At 44.2% G+C, this 18,457-nt stretch overlaps 1 protein-coding gene across 4 annotated transcripts in view; it reads left to right on the forward strand.

The window, feature by feature from the left end:
- satb1b (SATB homeobox 1b) overlaps positions 1-18,457 on the forward strand; it is a 58,615-nt gene that overhangs the window by 15,154 nt on the left and 25,004 nt on the right. For 2 of the 4 annotated variants that reach the window (XM_063487025.1, XM_063487024.1), the window contains exons 3-8: positions 1,719-1,895; positions 2,788-2,914; positions 7,210-7,333; positions 12,817-12,928; positions 14,100-14,177; positions 17,075-17,574. In XM_063487025.1, coding sequence (XP_063343095.1) covers positions 1,719-1,895; positions 2,788-2,914; positions 7,210-7,333; positions 12,817-12,928; positions 14,100-14,177; positions 17,075-17,574 — 1,118 coding nt within the window. The remainder of the gene's footprint in view (positions 1-1,718; positions 1,896-2,787; positions 2,915-7,209; positions 7,334-12,816; positions 12,929-14,099; positions 14,178-17,074; positions 17,575-18,457) is intronic. The other 2 variants (XM_063487026.1, XM_063487027.1) reach the window with 2 other exon arrangements.

An 18,457-nucleotide genomic window follows, 5' to 3' on the forward strand; every position in this document is an offset into this window, starting at 1 on the left:
TTGTAATAGCACTTGGCTGCGAGGGCTCAAATGTTTGTTTGTTTGGCTGTTTGGTTTTCTTTGGCCAACAGGGACTAAGGAAGTCTTGGAATGTAGCTGCGCGAGTGTCCTCGGATGGGCCATTTCTCTTATTCGCTGCTTTTTATCTACGTGTTGCACGCCAGCTGAGAGAGCCTAATTTCTCACCTTCATCATCTCTGCTTCTCTTGGCCTCCTACAACGTTTGCTCCTCCAAGCATCCTCTTTGCCCTCCCCTCCTCTTCCTTTTAATCTCATCCTTTTTTTTCATCAAATTTTAGAAAAGAGCGAAGCAGCCGAGAGAGGCGGCTGGTCAGCCACGGAGGCTTCGCAGAGGGGCCACAGTGGGCATTGTGTCCGAGCCCGAAACACTATTTACCGCAGCCCTCTCTGGGCTCCCTGGAAACAAAGCCAGTATTGATCCCCCAAATGAACCTGCACAGCAGTCTTTATTGTTAGATCTTTATCTATTAAAATCAGGGGAGGAGAAAAGCAGCTCTTTCAGCACATTCTTTTGCATCTGTTGGCTTATTGATTGTTTTGCCAGAGCTGTGTGCATCTTCTGGAATGCTTGGGATTGGAAATATGGGAATGTTTATCATTTCTATCTGCACTTACAGCGTATGTAAAGAAACGTTCCCAGGTGGCAGCAGGTAGAGCAGAGACCTACTGAAAAAGTGGGGAAACAGGGCAACATTGACAAAGTACAGTAAGCGGAAGATTACCTCCAATCAGTACTTTGACATAATTTTGACTTTCTGTTTTTATTCAGACTAAAACTTCAAAAGGCCAAGCCGCCCCTGTGCCCTCAAAGTCTAAATTTCACACCTGTTATTTTAGTCAAAATGGCATATTGGATGATATTTGCACAGTTGGTCCCTTGAACATTTGACAGTCTTTGGACAAGGATTGTTCATTCCACCTAACAGCAGAGCCACTGTTGACACAGACTCGTAAACCTCAGGGCGCAGAGGTGGCTCGGGATTTGAAGCGCTGCATCATGGGAAGATGATTTTGGGTTGGCAGTCAGGGGGAAAAAGGCTAATGTGATTCCAGCACCTTGACAGTGAATAAACTGTGTATTGTGCCAAAAAGAGAGACGAGACTTTCTGTTTTTTCCAGCATGTTTGTTCACACGCGCTTAAGGTTATCATTCTGTCTAATATACAGTATATTTTTGCTTGTCACAAGCAATACCAATCAGTGCAGGCCATAGTGCAACACCTCTGCAATATTATGTCATCATCTTAAAGCTTTAGGCAACATGAAGGAATCCTACAACATTTAAAATGAATCTTAAAATGGGAATTTGGAGCAAAAAGCATCAGGGGGGAGATGATGGAAATGGAGAAAAAAAGAAAGAAAAAAGAGGGCAATTTCTTAAAAGACGAAGCAAATTCTGTGTCTAAAATTATGCACCCAAGTAATATTTGATCCCTCAAGCTGATCATAGAGTTTGGCAATGGGACAAAGAGGTGAAGGTGTTGAAGGAAATTGCCCTATAAAAGATGAAATATGCCTTTGTGGTCCAAACTTGTGTTCAGAGCTTAAACCTGGATGTTCACTTCTAATCCCTCGACAGCCAACCTCAGTGTAACTTAATCATCTGCACTAAATTTTAATCCCATTCCTCTGCAAACAGAGGACTGAAGGTCAGAGTTTTGCATGTGAAGAAATGGCTTGTGTCTCTTTGTCTGCAGGCAACATGCTGCCTGTGTTCTGTGTGGTCGAGCACTACGAGAATCCCATGGATTTTGACAGCAAGGAGGAGCACGCTGAATTTGTCCTGGTGCGCAAGGACATGCTCTTCAACCAGCTCATCGAGATGGCCCTGCTGTCACTGGGCTACTCCCACAGCTCAGCAGCCCAGGCCAAAGGTAACCCCTCACCCACTCTCATCATTGTCATCTCTTTCTTCTCTGATCTGATGCTCTTTTTTTTATGCTTATCAGCGTCTTTTCTACAGCATTTTCTGACATGCTGGTGCTTGTGCACACACACACTCACTCAAACCTACACACACACATACACTCTGTGACCATAATAGCCTACCGCCAGCAGATCTGAAGCCACAGTAACACAACCTGACACTGATCCCAGAAAGGAGATGCTCAAGTCTCCCAGGGGTCATACGCTACATATTCCCACACAAGGTATCCTCGCACTCTCACAGAGGCTAGCTGCAGAGGTTTACACACTAAAATGTTTACATGCACATTCACTTGAGCGCTCATATTGTATATATTTATATACATATACCCTCGGTGACAGTGGGTGGGAGGGGCAGGTGGAGGAAAGGGTCTGCTAATTGCACTTGAGCACACGTAGGCTGAGTGCGGCTGTTTCAAGGTGCCTCGATGCATGCTCTTTTATTATAGGCTGTCCATCACGCTGCACATACATACACATCCTAGGCCACCTTTCTCATGAGCAGTCTTCCATCTCTCTTTCTGCTGTGCGGGCTGCCACTGTTTTAAAAGCACTCTCAGGAAAAATTCCTGCGTGGTTGTTGCGATTTCAGTGAAAATTAAGGAAATAAAGAGCATTTATGGCACCGGAATGCTTCTGGGGGTATCTACGCGTGGCTTCGTTCCTACCGTGCATGTTTACGGCTTTAAAATGAACAGTGAAAGCGAGCTTCGTGCTGATTTATTTGCTTCTGTGTCCATTGTTGTGCTTTTGTTTCCAAATCTGTGATTTTTTTTTTTTCATGCGTTTCCACATTTTGCCCATATTTATGTGTGCCTGCATGTGTTTTGCATCATCCAGGTATGATTCAGGTGGGGAAGTGGAACCCCGTCCCACTGTCATATGTGACAGACGCACCAGACGCCACAGTGGCAGACATGCTGCAGGACGTCTACCACGTGGTCACACTTAAGATCCAGCTGCACAGGTAAGCAACCAATCCACAAGTTCGGGCACATGTGTACTGGAATATTTACAGTTGTACCAGCCCAGAATGTGTGCACATGTTCATACATATTCTTACCTGAGTGCTAACCACAAAACTGTGTTTGAAGAGAACAGTTAGTCATGATCACATTAGCATTTTCCCCCCTCTGATCTGTTGCGCTGTTTATCCATCTAGATAATTTCGATGTGAGTTTCAGCGTTTTGAAGATATATTGGTTGTAGAAATGTCTGCCTTCTCATCGGTGTAATGGAAATAAATGACACACATCTTGTGGTGCAAAAATGCCAAGAGAATACATAATTAAACAAAACTCAGCAGCAATATGTATTTCCAGAAACCATAACCTGGTTGCTCAAAACAGTCCACCAACCTAGCTGCGAGTAGTTTCGTGTAGGAACTATTTTCTTTTTGCTGTCTACATCCGCCACGCAAAAGATTAGTGCAGCTAGCAAACAGTACAACTCAGGCAAAGGAGATACCGTCAGCGTTTATCACACTGTTTATTACATGTGCTAGTGGTGTTTTTGTCACTAGCATAAGCCTCTTGTGTCCCTTTTAGAGAGTGACACAGTGAACAGCTGTAGTTAAAAGTTTTTTTTGGGGGGGGGGGGGGGTTTCTGGAAAGAGAGATGGTCAGCTTTTCAAATGTGTCACAAGTCCTTCAAGCAACTTGGCAGCCATCTTGAAACACATGCAGGCACTTACTTGGGTGGTTATTTTGAAGCATTTTTGTAAATAAGCGTGATTTTCAAGACTTGTTTAAAATCACAATTTTTTTCAATTACTTTTTTCTTGACTTTGTCCTAAATTAAGGCTTTTAAAAAGCTTTGTTTTTACCTTAAAAGCTCTGCTACTACTAGCTTCTTTGCTGTTGTGTGAATTGACCATGATTCAAACGGGACATCAGCTGACATCTCCAAAACTGGACAGTTCACACCAAAATCAGTTAGATAAATACCACAGCAGGCCAAATTAAAAACTTTTTTTTAATGAGCTCTCTCTTGAAAGTGTGTAGAGATAAACCACTCAATCTCTGCTTCTAGCAATAACACATATAGCATGTGCCATTTTACGTGTTTAATACCGAGAATAACATTATTACTCAGACTGGCCGTTCCCAGGAAGTGGGAAAAACCCATTCAAAACCCCAGAAAAACCACTGATTAATTGATCAGAACACGGATTCTGGAGAATTCTAACTCTTGCTAACAATCTAGCTTATCCATAGCTGAGAAGTGATTCTATGAAATTAACCGCTGAGTGATTTTTAACATTTTGCAGTGGAAACGTGAAATATGATAAGTAAATAACCGTTTTTAAACCAAGCTCTGCTTCAGCTCAAAAAAACCCCAAATAAACGAATGTGGTCGGTGACTGCGTGGCTAAAAATGACTCACCTGAAATAGTTCCATAAATAAACCTGGCTGCAGCGGATATTTTAGGCAAAATATATTTCTTTTGAGTCTACATTGTGAATGATGAAGATGAAACCTTTCCTATACTGAATACTGCTAGCTTTCTCCTGTCATTGCTCACCATATTGTATGCTAAATTATTCTCTGTAGGTGTGAGGCTTTGTCATATTTATACACACGGCAAGAGCATACAAGCATTTATAGACATGGACACAAACAGGCTCATATGCACTCATGGACACACACACACACATGCGCACGCACACAAGCAGCCGACTGGCTCTGGTGTGGAGGCTTGTGCCAGCTGCACGCTAACCCAGTGTTCTGCAACCCTCTGGAGAGCTGTTTCTACTCTTTTTCTACCTCGCTCTGCCTCTTCCTTTTCTCTTCCCTCTCCTTCTGTTTCCCCCGCCACCAACACCATCACCACCCACCTCCACCAATGAAACACTCACACACACACACACACACACACACACACACACACACAGGCACGGCGACTGATGTGAACACGTCCACCAGCCAGACTACAGAAGGTTGTGTTTATTTCCGGCTTGCTAGCCCCTGAATGCATGGATAGCTGTCTTTCTCCGCTGCCCCTCTCTCTCTCTCTCTCTCTCTCTGTCTCTGCCTGTCTCTCTCTCTCCCACTCTCCCTCCTCTTGTTCACTTCCGTCTCCCCAGAGGCTTTCTAGCTGCTGGAGCAGTTTAAGGTGTTCTGGAAAATCCATTGTTTGTGTGTTAGAGTGTGCATGTGTATGTTTTCTTAGTAGCAGATGTGGTGTGCATCCCTTTTCTGTTCCATTCTCCTGCTATCTCCTCGCTCATAACATTTCCAACACACCGGTTGACAGATTTATGGACAGGCACACACACACAGCATCTCATGCACCCTCATCGCTCTCTTACTCACGTCTCAAGCCAGGTTTAACGTAAAGTAATTCAGCGGTAAGTGTAATGCGAAACACACACAAAGTCACGGGAGCCCAGTTGAGTTATTCTCTGCTTCCACCCACCACGTAAATATATTTTACGTTTTCAAAACCCAGAATTCAGTCGGTGTCTCTGCAGCTCGCGATTCCAGCACAGGCGAACAGCAAAGACAGTCTGTTTGATATACAGCTCCATTTTGATTACGCCGTATATACGCAATTGTCAATATTGTTATTGGTTTGTATTTGTTTTTCCCCTTTTTCTTACCCACACCGCCAAACTCTTAAAGCCCCCCCGCCCCGACTGCAGCAGAAATCTCGCCAGTAACACCTTAAATTGTTTCGCCGAGCACAACAAGCCAGGAAGGTAGAAGTAACACGAAATAATAGTCGCCACATGCAGCTGATGTATAATTCATGCATCAATCCAGCAGATGTGTTGTATAAAGTAATTAACTAATCAGAACAATCAGGAGAGAGAGAAAAAGAGAGAGAGAGAGAATATGAAAGAGGGAGAGAGATCGAGGCAGGCAGATACAGAGAGAGAGAGAGAGAGAGACAGAGCAATCTCCAGATGCATCTGCTTGATGCGCCAAATGAAATCTGTCTGTCTTGGAGGGGCGCTTGCAGCAGGAAAAACGAGCAGGGACCCGTGTGCGTTCAGCTCGCTTTCTCTCTGGTTTCCTCTCTGTCTTTGCTGCTCTGCCTATCTGATGCAAGCCAGCCAATTTATCCACGTATGCATGTATATGTTCCTCAACCAGGGTCAGGCGAAATGCTGCAAGTGTGTTTGACACCTTTGTTTTTGGGGAAAGTGATTTGCTTCCAGAATTTTCAGCTCAGCACTTGATTAGTGGAGAAATGATCAGTCGAGTTGACTGACAGAAAATTAATCAGGAGTAATGATGATAATCGAAAAAGGTTCAAGCGTCTCCTGGCTGAGGATTTGGTGCGTTTCTCTTGTTTTTAGAAAATAGAACACAACAATTTTAACATGCGATTTGAGACATTTTGTTATGTTTTCTGACATGTGTAGGCTAAATCGAATAGCAAAAGTATTGAAATTATGCTACAATAAAATATCCACTGGCTGCAGGTGATAATGTCCACAGGTTTTTCAAATATTAGACAGACGTTTTACTGTTTTAGGAGTAGACTGAAGAAAACACCTATCTCGACTCTTAAATTTTTCTTATGCTTTTATGTTGTACACGCTGGATACTGTGCACTTATCATTTTCAGTGGGGTAGCATTGTATACTCACTAGATATGTCATTTACAACATTTCACTACAATTGTCTGCGTTTTGTATTAGTACACAATAGTAATTTCTTCTAATGAAAATTTCACACAGAACTATGCCAACATGTTCAATGTGTAGTTTTATTTTTCAGAGTAGGAAAAAAGCTTCTACTCTTAGCTAGCTAGCCAGTATTAACATCACGACACCTGCTGACCCTTTCCAAAAGCTGCAAATTGTTTGGTTTCCCTCCGTCTGGCAACCTCTAAGAGTAAGATGTGGACAGTGTTTCACACCCAGCTTTTTGACTGTTACACTTGAAATATCAAATGTAAATGTGAAAATATGTGATTTAAGATGCAGCGAGATTTTTAAGATCTATGATGTTGGATTGAAGTTGCACAAAAATACCTCTATAGTTCAATGTGTAATACACATGTGTAATGTCTATACTCAGTTGCAAGATTGTGAATTTTAGCATTTCATTGAAGATCCCATCAAAGCTGCTGCCTTCCTGTCTCAGTCTCCGTTCCATCTGAATTTGTTTTCATGCTCTACTCTTTCCCCCCTTCTCCTTTCTATCCCTGTCTGTCCTTTCCTCACACTCATCCCTTTCTCCTTCTCCCCATCCTTATCCTCCCTGTCACCCTCCACCCCAAATCCCTGTGTGTCTCCTCTCTCTTCACAGTTGTCCTAAGCTGGAGGACCTGCCGCCCGAGCAATGGAGCCACTCTACAGTAAGAAACGCCCTCAAGGAGTTACTCAAAGACATGAATCAGAGCTCTCTGGCTAAAGAATGTCCTTTATCACAGGTGCTGAAGACCAAACTGCTTATTCCAAAAAAAAAGACAAAAAACAAAACAAAAAGCCCAACCCTACACCCTTCTATCATACCGCACAACTAAACAAACACCACTGTGTCCATCACCTCCGTGTTTTATCTTTAACTTATCAAATGCCGTGAGTTTGATCACATGGGAAAGAGAGTCAGCATAGAAAATCCAAATCAATGGCTATTGTCATTTGTTTGATTTTTTTTGTTTGTTTTTTTCTTTTACCACCCACGACACACACACACACACACACACACACACACAGGCTCGTATGTACCAGCAGCCAAAAAGCAGAGGTGTTGTTGAACGTATGGTTATTGTGAGATAAACACTGGCCCGGGCCCAGAACGATCTGGATGCTTTTTGTTCTTTTCTCATTTGATTCACTCTCAACATTTCAGGCTGGAGGTATGTTTAGGTTTTATATTCTGTGTCTTTCTTTTCCTCTTTTTTTTTTTTTTTTTGTGTCGGCTGGGAGGTTGGATAGAAAGCACTAGTGCAGATATTGTATTAACAGGCGGTGTAGTCAGTATATCACAGAGGCAGCTCTGGAGTGAATGGAATGAAATGGCAGTATATCTCTCACAGGGGCCAATAATGTGCGTGTGTGAGGGAGTTACAGCGCAAGGAGATATGTGTGCACCTGTGTGTATTTGCTTGTATATCAATGTGCAGAGCGCATATGCGAAACTGCTATTTGCGTTTTGCATGCGTGTGTGTATTCACATCGGAGCGTGTGCGTAGGTGCCTTCAGTACGAAGCCAGCTCTCCTCCTAGGCCACCGTATGGTCACCTGGAGACCCTCATTTGCGCTGTGTGCGAACGCGTGCGAGCGAGCTGCTGCTCTCGGTGTGTGTTCGTGTGTGTGTGTGTGTGTGTGTCTGTTTAGCCGGGCATGAGCAGTGCGCTGATGATGTAAAGAGTCCCTGGGTGGCGTTCAGGCGGAGCCCAGCCCGGTCTGGTAATCACCCTGTTTACGGTCCATATGTGAAGACGGCTCAGAAGAGAGCACACGCTAGCTCAGAGGATTTACCACACAAGCACACACACTCCTGCTCAGACACATTTTTGCTATATTGACATACACACCAGTCTCAAATTAAACTGAAGATTGTTTTTGGTTTGCAGAGAGGACGAGCTGCAGACCTGAAATTATCTGATCTTTTTTTCTTTGTGAATATCTTATGTATTTTAACAGCCAGTCTGGATTTCAGCGGCAACATTTAAATGGCAGCGTCCTTTGTAGATTTATGGCAGCTACAGTCAAAATGTAAGGCAGCGAGCTTAAAAAGAATAATCCAGTTTTTAAGTTTTCGTGTAACTTGGCAGCTTTGCCGTGTTGCTGCTTGATAATCTGATGATCTCCTCGCATGTATCTCTATCTGCCTCACTGAAACATGGCTGCCACGATGGTGTTTGACATCTGTTACTCTGTGGGGTTGCATGTGGCCAGTTACACCCATGGAGCGGCAGTTTGCTCCTCCTAAACCCGATTGGTTTACGACCGTGGTCATCCGCACGTTGCTTCGATACACGGACTCCCTGCCTTGCGAGCGGTGATGTCACCGCCTGTGTGCAGTCTCATGAGAAGGTGAGAAGCCAGGAAGCATTTGGCCCACCCGCTGAGATTTCTGAGTTGACAGAAAAAAAAAGGAGAGAGAAATGAGTGGGAGGGGAAAGGGGCGTTGCAGGAGGGAGCAGAAGATTGGCACCTTTTTAGGATTAGTGTTTCCTTGATATTCTTCTGCGTAATCCCAGACCGAAAAGAGAGGTTAACAGATGAGAGAATCGCAGCGAGTGAGTGAAAGAGAATTAGCCCACCTCTGAACAGGGCTCTGAAGAGAGACAGGGGTGGGGGGGAGAGGAGGAGGGGGAGCAGAGCAGCGAGGGGAGGGCGGCGGGGCGTTATTTTGTGAAATGCTTCTTTTGTCCAGGGCCTTGTCAAACATTTAGTTTCATTCTTTTGTAGCGGAGAGTCATGCTTTGTGTGTTCGGCCTACAAATGGCTCGAGGAAACTCAGAGAGAATGTAGTGTTCACTAATGCCCGTTGTCATTCTGCTACAGGAACTATTTCTGACCCGTGCGAAATACGAAGCACGCTTCAGGATTCACAGTTCATAGCTGGGAGAGGCATCTGCAAAATACAACTTCTCCCTCAATCAGGCTGATTTTGTTTTCTGAGGTTGCTACCAAGCTTAGCATCCCCCTTGCCCATATTCTCAGAAACTATGGCAACAAACGAGATTTCCCCCCCACGCCCCCCACCATCGCCACCACCTCACCCCACTCTTTCCCATTGCCACCACTACCTCTTCTTGCCCACCCCCTGCTCACTCTCGCTGGGCGGCCCCTGATGCACCAGCTGCTGCGTTGTGTAGCAGCAAATAGTCATCAAAATGCCATCTTTTGCAGGCCTTCACCACCTCGGCTGCCACAGGCATAACCTGGCTGCCAGTGCATGTGCGTGTGTGTGTGTGTTAGAATGAAGGAAGGGGAGGGGTCATCCCAGTTGAGGTGGATATGTGCCATAATTGAGCTCTGTTAGATGTTGGCGAGAGACGAGGCGCAGTGTTGCAAATGGGATGCGCTTTTTCCCCCAGCTGATTCAAGACATCAGGCTAAGTTGGAATGCGTGTTGGTGTTTAATTGTGTATGTGCTCGTGTGAGTTTGTGTAACGGCACCATGTGTGTTTGTCTGCAGGGGTTGTACTCTGTATGTGTGTGTGTGTGTGTGTGTGTGTGTGTGTGTGTGTGTGTGTGTGTGTGTGTGTGTTTGCCAGTGTGTATATACCACACTCTAACACTAGCAGCTGGGTGCCTACAGTACCTGCCTGCTGCACTGCTATTTTCTTACACACACACACACACACACACACACTCGCTCTTTCCTCGCTCTTCCTGTCTCCCATGTTGGGGAGTGGAATAGATGTTGGGGACCGATAGTAGCCCAGTGCCACTTCCTGGTCTTGCTGATAAGCTCTCTGTGCTGCAGATGGCTATCACTTAAAGGGTCCACACACATGCTCATGCACACAGACACACCCGCAAACTCTCTCTCTCACACACACACACACACACACACACACAAACGCAGTCATGCTACCTGTTGACAAGCCCTAGCACAGCCCTCCCGCTGGCACCGCAGTGGCAGCAGAGGCTCTGGTTATCTGCTTGATTTCACTTAGTGCGTATGCATGTGTGTGTGACAGAGCGGTGGGGAGAGGGAGAGAATAGGTGTGTGTGTGTTGTTTCGTTCTCACATACACGCAGGGCCCCCTGTGAGAGGTAGAGTGATGTATTGAGGGAGAGGGCTGATTAATGAGGAGCGTTTATTAGAACATCTGTGTCAAAGATGGCGGAGAAAGAGGGAGCGAGAGAGATAGGGGAGAAAGACGGGAAGTGAGGGAGAAAAAAGCACACCGTCTTTTGCAGGCCTCCTGTTTGTTGCCTGGAGCCGCCTAAGCCCAGATATACTGTAAATAAAAGATGCCAGGCTGGAGGAGAGGAGTTCATTATCCCCCTGACTTAAAGGCGAATTCTTCTTACGTTAAATATGTGGTTTGCAGACGGATCTTTGGGTGGGGACGTGGAGTTGGAGAGAGACTGTCAATGTAGGACCAGAGAATTTTGAACTTGCAGCTACTATTTCCTAATACCAGTATTGTATAAATATAAAAATGAGTCAGTTCATGCATAAAAGTGTGACCCATTAAAAGGATGAGTCTGACTTGCTAACCCTAACCTGAACTCCGTCAGCGCTTCCGCTGAATGAAGGCTTTTCAATATATTGATAAAAGACTGCTTTGTTGTAGCGTACAAGTCCAAATGCAGACCTTTTCACCCTCCTGTTTTTCATCATGCCGGGATGATGCACCGCAGCATGGTTGGCACAAGTTCTCACCCAGCTGCAGTCACGAATGTGACTCGCCTCAGCTGCCTGAATTTGCCTTTAAAGAAAAATAAATAAAGAAATATTAATAATAATAATAATAAGCAGCTGAATGTTGAACTTGACTCCACCTGGTACAAGCAGGTATAGTAGTAATTGTGTGTGTGATAGTTGGTGTCTTTTGTCATTTCCATGACACAAAATTCGATGTCTTCCTAAACATGTAATTGCTTCTTTTCCAACCTCGGCTGGGTTTTAATATTACTGAACCAAGACTTGGCTAGCACAGAGCTCTAGCTTTTATAACGTCTCCTGTGTGGTATTCTCTGTCTCAAACAGCCAATGGAAAATATTCCTCATGTAAATCTTTTAGGAGGAAGCTGGTTAAAATTGTGCCTTACCTGCTGCTTTTTTTTTTTTAACAAAGGGAACCTGTGTCTGTCTTGTTTCTTTTGGGTGGCTCGTTCCTGCCATGTCTAAAGTTTTCGGTGCGTCACACTCAGCTGCAGCGCTGCTGTATAAGGTGCGGCGTACGGCTTTAATCCGGAGGTCAGGAGTTCAGAGTTTGATCGACCTTTTTGATGGCACAGCTGTCACCCTTTAACCTCCTTTTGTGGTGAAAAAAGCTGGAGCCGGAGAACCAGAATCATCCTGTGGCTGTTCATTTCTGCTCACACTGCCATGCTACTCTGCCAGAAGGTTCCCCCCACCATCCTCCAAGCGCATATATTATAGAAAATGATAAAGATGGCATACCTATAATTTGAAAACAGATGGTTTGGTTCTTTTGAATATTTATAACAATCAAAAACAATTTCTCCTGCGCCAACCTCGCTATTCACCCGGAGGCCGGCAAGGTGTTAAAACATTCATTTTAATGAAACTGGATGGGAAAGAGGAAAAAAAAACAGCTCTTTGTTTTTCCCAGGCGAAGTAGAGCGGTTGAAGTAAATGTTGAGAGGGCAAAGAGGCGACTGTATAGGGGGGAGATGGGAGCACGTACGCATCGGAGAACGACATGCTCGGTGCGGCCCCCAATCTGCTCGAAGTCGTTGTCTTTAACAGATTGTATAAATAAAGAGCTGCAAAATAAAAGAGGTTTATCTGTTTACATCGCCGAGCTCCCCAGGTGCTGATATTCAATAAGCCGCTATCTTCTTTTCCTTTCAAAGGTAAATATCTTTCCCACTGCATGCTCATGGAGTGAGCAGATGTAGAGCTCAGGTGACCTTATAAGTAACCCAAAAAGTTCAGACAAACTCATCGGCATTTGATAAAAAAATAAAAGTAATTGATTAATTAATAACAGATAAATCCCCTTCTTTGGTTTAATTTGTTTTACCTGTAGAAGAAAACAATCTCAGATTTCTGCATGTCTGATACTTTTCAGTTACCTTTTTTTCCCCTGGTGCTGGGTTTTACTCGATCCCTATATTTTATTTGTTTTGACAAGCTACAGTGTTACTGCATGTTTCACAAGCTTTACTATTATGTCTGCATTTTCCACAATGAGAATCTAAAGTCTCTCTCTCGTTCTCTCTCCCTCTCCCTCAATCAATCTCTCTCTTTCAGAGTATGATTTCCTCCATTGTGAACAGCACTTACTATGCAAATGTGTCGGCGGCGAAGTGTCAGGAATTTGGGCGCTGGTATAAACATTTCAAGAAGACAAAAGATATGATGGGTAAGCAAAACGGAGGGGCGCAAAGTATGGCGCTCACACTTTTGTCTCTTTGCACACACATTCTCACACACACATACACACACTCTCACTCACACACACACACACACACACACACACACACACACACACACACACACACACACACACACACACACACACACACACCAGTCACCATTGCAATATGTTCCCTAACCAACCGTCTCTTTGTCTTCCTGCTGTTGCATGAAGCAGAAATACATTTTTATTTTGTTGTCTAATAATTTAAGCTCACTCTAGGCAGTGTTACAGTTACACACAGTGTTAACTTTGCTTTATCCATTATTGCTTTAACTAACACTAATGCAAGAGCCAAAGTGACCCAAGATGTTTTGTTTTTTGTTTGTGTGTGTGTGAGTGAACAAAAGGCAAGGATGACTTCAGCTGGCCTAGTCTAAAATTCAATTAGATTTTCTTATCAAACTTCTACCAACACATGCTTTATATAATCTCAGAAAAATCCCCTTTGACCTGCCAGGAAATGAGGTTATATAATAGCAGTAGCACCCAAGCTGCAGATAGCACGCCGATATATTTTTATGTCTTTTGATTTAGCAGAACAGCGCTCTGTTGTGAGCTGGTTTAATGCTGAGATATTAGCTTTACCAATCTGTTGAACATTATCTTTTTTCTTTACCAGTGTGCTGCTGCTGCTGCTCGCAGTGATGATAGGCACAGATATTATATCAAAATGTTTTCACAGCCTTCCATGCAAATAGTGTGTTGTGATCATATCTTATCTGATGTTTTTTTTCCCTCCATCAGTTAAAGTGGCAACATACACTGGGAACTTTATTTACTCGAGACCTGCTGTACTTTAGTACTCTCTTGCATACACCTACACATTTTCTGTCACAATTGTTTTCTTTTTGGTTTTATGTTCCCTAAAAGTGGAAGCGCTGCAGCTGCCAGTCTGGCCTCAGTTTTAAATGCTGATGTTTTAGATGTCATATTTCTGCTTAGCTGGAGTGGGAGAGACAAATTGTAGAAAGCCTTAACCCTGTCTTTCTTTCCTCACAACTCTGCAATGTGTGTGTGTGTGTGTGTGTGTGTGTGTGTGTGTGTGTGTGTGTGTGTGTGTGTGCGTGCGTGTGTGTGTGCGTGCGTGTGTGTGCCCCGCTATTTGACTGTTCAGGCATGCGTCAACCCTCCCAGCTGGAGGGGTACCTGGGGACGTGTGTCCTCCGTGAGAGCCCGCGTGCCAATGCACTAGGTATGTTGCAACATGGGCGCACACACAAATACTCACACACACACACACTGTAGAGGACTTTGCTTTGGCATTAATTAATTGTGTGGAAACTCAATATAGCATTACTTACGGTGATGTCAAACCCGATCCTTACAGCCATTCTCCTTGTTTGTACCTGTTTCTTGTAATGAGATTACACAGATTAATACACGAAGATAAACACAGTCACTTTTTGAGAAACTTTCCTTTATACTCAGACTGTGACCTTAACTGCCGTTAACGACCAGACTTTCCAAAAACTGAATCACAATTATAATCTTAATCTTGATCCAAAAACCAAAAACAGTCATTTTAAAGTCACAATTAAAACAAAAAAAAATCGCTCCGTTAACTTTAACCCACGAGCTACACGTGGAAATCTCCATCTCGGTCACAACTAAACTTAGAGTTCCTTTACAATTTGAGAATCAATCTAAATGATTTATGCTTGTCTTTTAAAAAAAGCAATGATTACTACACAGTTGTGTTTTTTCTTTGTATGATACTCTCTGAGGACATCGAATCCTGATAAGAACCTAACCACAGATGTGTACGCACACAGAGAAGCAGCGATAGCATCTCAGGATGTACTCATACACACTCAGATAAACTCACACGCGCGCACGCCATGTTAGCCAAACCTCAGACGCAAAACTTTGGCACATGAGCCTCAGGTGCCCACCACATGCCTGTGGCAAAACCTCCTGCCCCAGTCCAACCTCAGTATTTATGATGGGCTGTTGTATGTGGCCACAAATGGCAGCAAGAGAAAAAACACTGGTGAACTGCCAAGCATGAAGGCTGCGAGAGAGAGAGGGGCGGGGGGCACAGCAACCCTTTGTGTTTTGGAAGCAGTGTCTTATGTGACTCTGAATTCACTTCAGCACATCACGTTCAGTGAGTAGCTTTAGCCTGAAGTCAAGGGGAACAAGTACCTGGTCACAGGTACTCTCTGTCAGCTGAAGTGGGTGCCAGCGAGTGAGCGCAGGGAAGGAAACATAGGAGCAGGAGTTGGGTCAGTGTCTCTCTCTCTCTTTCTCGTTCCCTCTTTCTCTCGCTCTCTCTCTCACTCCCAGTCACAAACACACACTCCCTCCCTCCCTCAGCCCACATCCCATTCCCATTGTGTGTTTAATCCGGGGCTCTTTTGTGGCAGGATTCCACACGAGGACTCCCGCTTCTGTGGCAGCCTTTTTCTCCCAGGGCCTGCCATGCTCTTCTGTCACCCCTTCTCTTTTCAATTTGCATGGAAATGCCTCCATGTGCCTGTGTGTTTGTGTGTTGCGAGTATGCCCCCCAGCAGTCTGTGTGAGCGAGCATATGCACACTACGCACATACACACATTCACATATGAGTGAAAAGACACGCCATACCATCAGAGCCAGGGAATGCCAGGGATTATGGAAAGAGATGTGATTATTACCAAGATTTTTATTTTTTGTTGTCCCCCCCCTTCCACATCATTTGTTTTCGACAAACACTCAATAGACCCGTCTTGGCCGGGTGTTTTGTGCTTGCTGACAGTTAAGAAACAGGCAGCTCAAACACACGATTATTGTGGGTATTTTTGGAAAACATCCATGCACTTAATCTTTCATCTGCTGAAAAATTCAGCTTGTTGAAGACCCCCCCCTCAAACCACCCCTTCCCTTAACAGCAATTTATGCTTTTCACATTCTCATACGATGCTTTTCTGTGGGATGTGGAGGCCGCAGCACACTTCTGAGGTGTTAATGTTGCCATCCGTATGAATTCTTAAATACTGCCCCCTCACTCACTCGGCATAGTACATGCAAAGAGCCTCAGCATATGTGAATTCCTTAAAGAGAGGCGGTAACCTGAAAACATTCAGCTGCTCCAAATGCTCATTCACTTCGTTGTGGGTAGCACTTTAAATGTTAAATCATTGTTTTCATCCTCTAAGCACATAATTTAAACCTGTCTTAAAATATTCCCCAGCAGCCATTATGGACTTAAAGATTCCCAAAGCAAGAGATGCTGCAAAAATCTCCAAAATGCCATTAAATGACGGCACATAGATTTTTTTTTTCTCACAGACAGTTTGAGTCAAAACCGTTTCAGTATTTCAAACAGGGCAGTTTCTCAGGTTACTCGTTCTGTCCTCCGATGTACCCCTCCTTTCTCTCTTCGCTGTTCCCAACATTTTATATTTAAACCATCCTCCCCTAAATATGTCATATTGGCTAGCTTGTGTTCCTTATTTTAGAATTAAGGATGCAAAGAGAGAATCAGATTTAGCTGTATTGCTTCTGCCTCTGTGCATGCACATACACACAAACACGCACATATCATTTCTGTACCTACACACACACACACACACACACACACAATTTTTTTTTTTCACATGATGAGGCCACAGACATTCTGTACTTAATTTTGAAGGCATGGTTAGTGGAAGACACAGGTCAAACACAATGAGGCTCTTTTATCTGGGTTTCCATCTTTTTCTTTTTTCTCTTTTTTTTACCCGGTCATTGGCAGGGAGGAAGAGGCCAGTGGAGAGTTCTGGTTAGGGGGAAGATTCTAACCTCCCGTTGCTTTTCATTGGTTTCTTAGATATGTGCAAGCTTCACAAATGAATTCCCTTCTCATATAATGTAAACAGGAATGTAAGCTGACAGGCTTAGATTGACTCGAGGCAAACATTTGATCTGATGCAGACCGGGTCTGTTTCATTTCTTCTGATTAGAGAGTATGACTATGGTGCCATTAAACTGATGTTCATGATTGTTAGATGGCTATCTGCTAGTTTTTCTTTTTACGTCATTCTCCGCTCCTGTTTATTTCCTCCTCTGTTTTCTTTGTGGAATTTAAGCCAATCATTTGTTCGTGTCTATTTTTCTTTGTCTTTCTCCAGCAGAAATGGACGGCCTGTCCGACCTCTCCCCACCTGGCTCTAACCACAACCACAACCACCTGGGTTTCTCCCAGCAGCAGCAGCCGATCCCCGGCAGCACAGCAGAGCAGACTCCTTCGTCGCCGGTGCCGCCGCTGCCTCATGCTCCGCCGCCGCACGGTGGTCAAACGGGAGGCCGACAGCCCCAGCTCCCCGGTCTGCATCACCCGGGTTTGGTGTCCACACCCATCAGTCCCCAGCTGGTCAACCAGCAGCTTGTGATGGCACAGATCCTCAACCAGCAGTATGCAGTGAACCGGCTGCTGGCGCAGCAATCCCTGTCACAGCAGTACCTCAACCACCCACCTGTCAACCGCAGCTCCCACACCAAGCCTCTGGAGCCACAGGTGGCATCGAACACAGAGGTTTCCTCTGAGATTTACCAGTGGGTGAGGGACGAGCTAAAACGGGCCGGCATCTCACAGGCTGTCTTTGCCCGTGTGGCCTTCAACAGAACACAGGTGAGGAGATCGAATTGTAACAGAACTGACCTTAATCAGTGGGTTATATTTAAAATGTATAATTTTTTGGTCTATTGCAATTATTTAAACTGGAAGAAAATTATAAAAAAAACATACTGCATCTGCCTACATCATACAGTCTTCATTCATTTTTTTATCAATACTGTGTATATTCAGATGTTAATAAAGTATTTAAAATATGGAAAAGGTGCCTTTACATCCCCTTAAAGTTCTCTAGTTGTAAAATCAAGTGGCACCGGTGAAATTCAGCCAAATACTCTCAACCAAAATCAAACCAAAAACATCAGCTTTTATCTCCCGTAGTAACACATCAAGTGTATATCTTACAACAACATCCTGTTTGAAAAGGAAGCATATCACATTATCATTTCTACAATTTCACGAGATCTCTCTCGCTATGAAATGTTAGGAAAGGCTTCTGTATGAATCCACTGCTTATTCATAATTCTCACACACTCCAGTAATCTAGCACCTCTGCTTCACTCGAAGACAGCTGGCAGGCTGCCATGTGAAAGACCCAGGTTCGGTCATGGCATCCGTTCTCTCTCTGCCAAAAATATGTGGTTTCACTGCAGAGTCAGAGGCCTAACAGACATATCAACAGACACACAGATGGCAGCGTTAAAGCCTTAAGACGTACTATCTGTGTTGGGGGGTTGACAACAAACCTCATTACTGCTCCATTTTCTTTGAAGTTCTATATGTGAAAAAGAAAAGGGGGAAAAAAGAGCGATAAGGATCTATTGGAGTTAGAACGTACAGCAACAAAAATTATGTGAGTGTGTGTGTTACTTACTCAGACAGTGGTGGTTTTGTGCAGCATGGCAGGCTCCCACACAAATAGAGCCTTATCGGTGGCTGA

Source organism: Pelmatolapia mariae, linkage group LG10_11, assembly GCF_036321145.2.
Source record: "Pelmatolapia mariae isolate MD_Pm_ZW linkage group LG10_11, Pm_UMD_F_2, whole genome shotgun sequence".
NCBI lineage: Eukaryota > Metazoa > Chordata > Actinopteri > Cichliformes > Cichlidae > Pelmatolapia > Pelmatolapia mariae.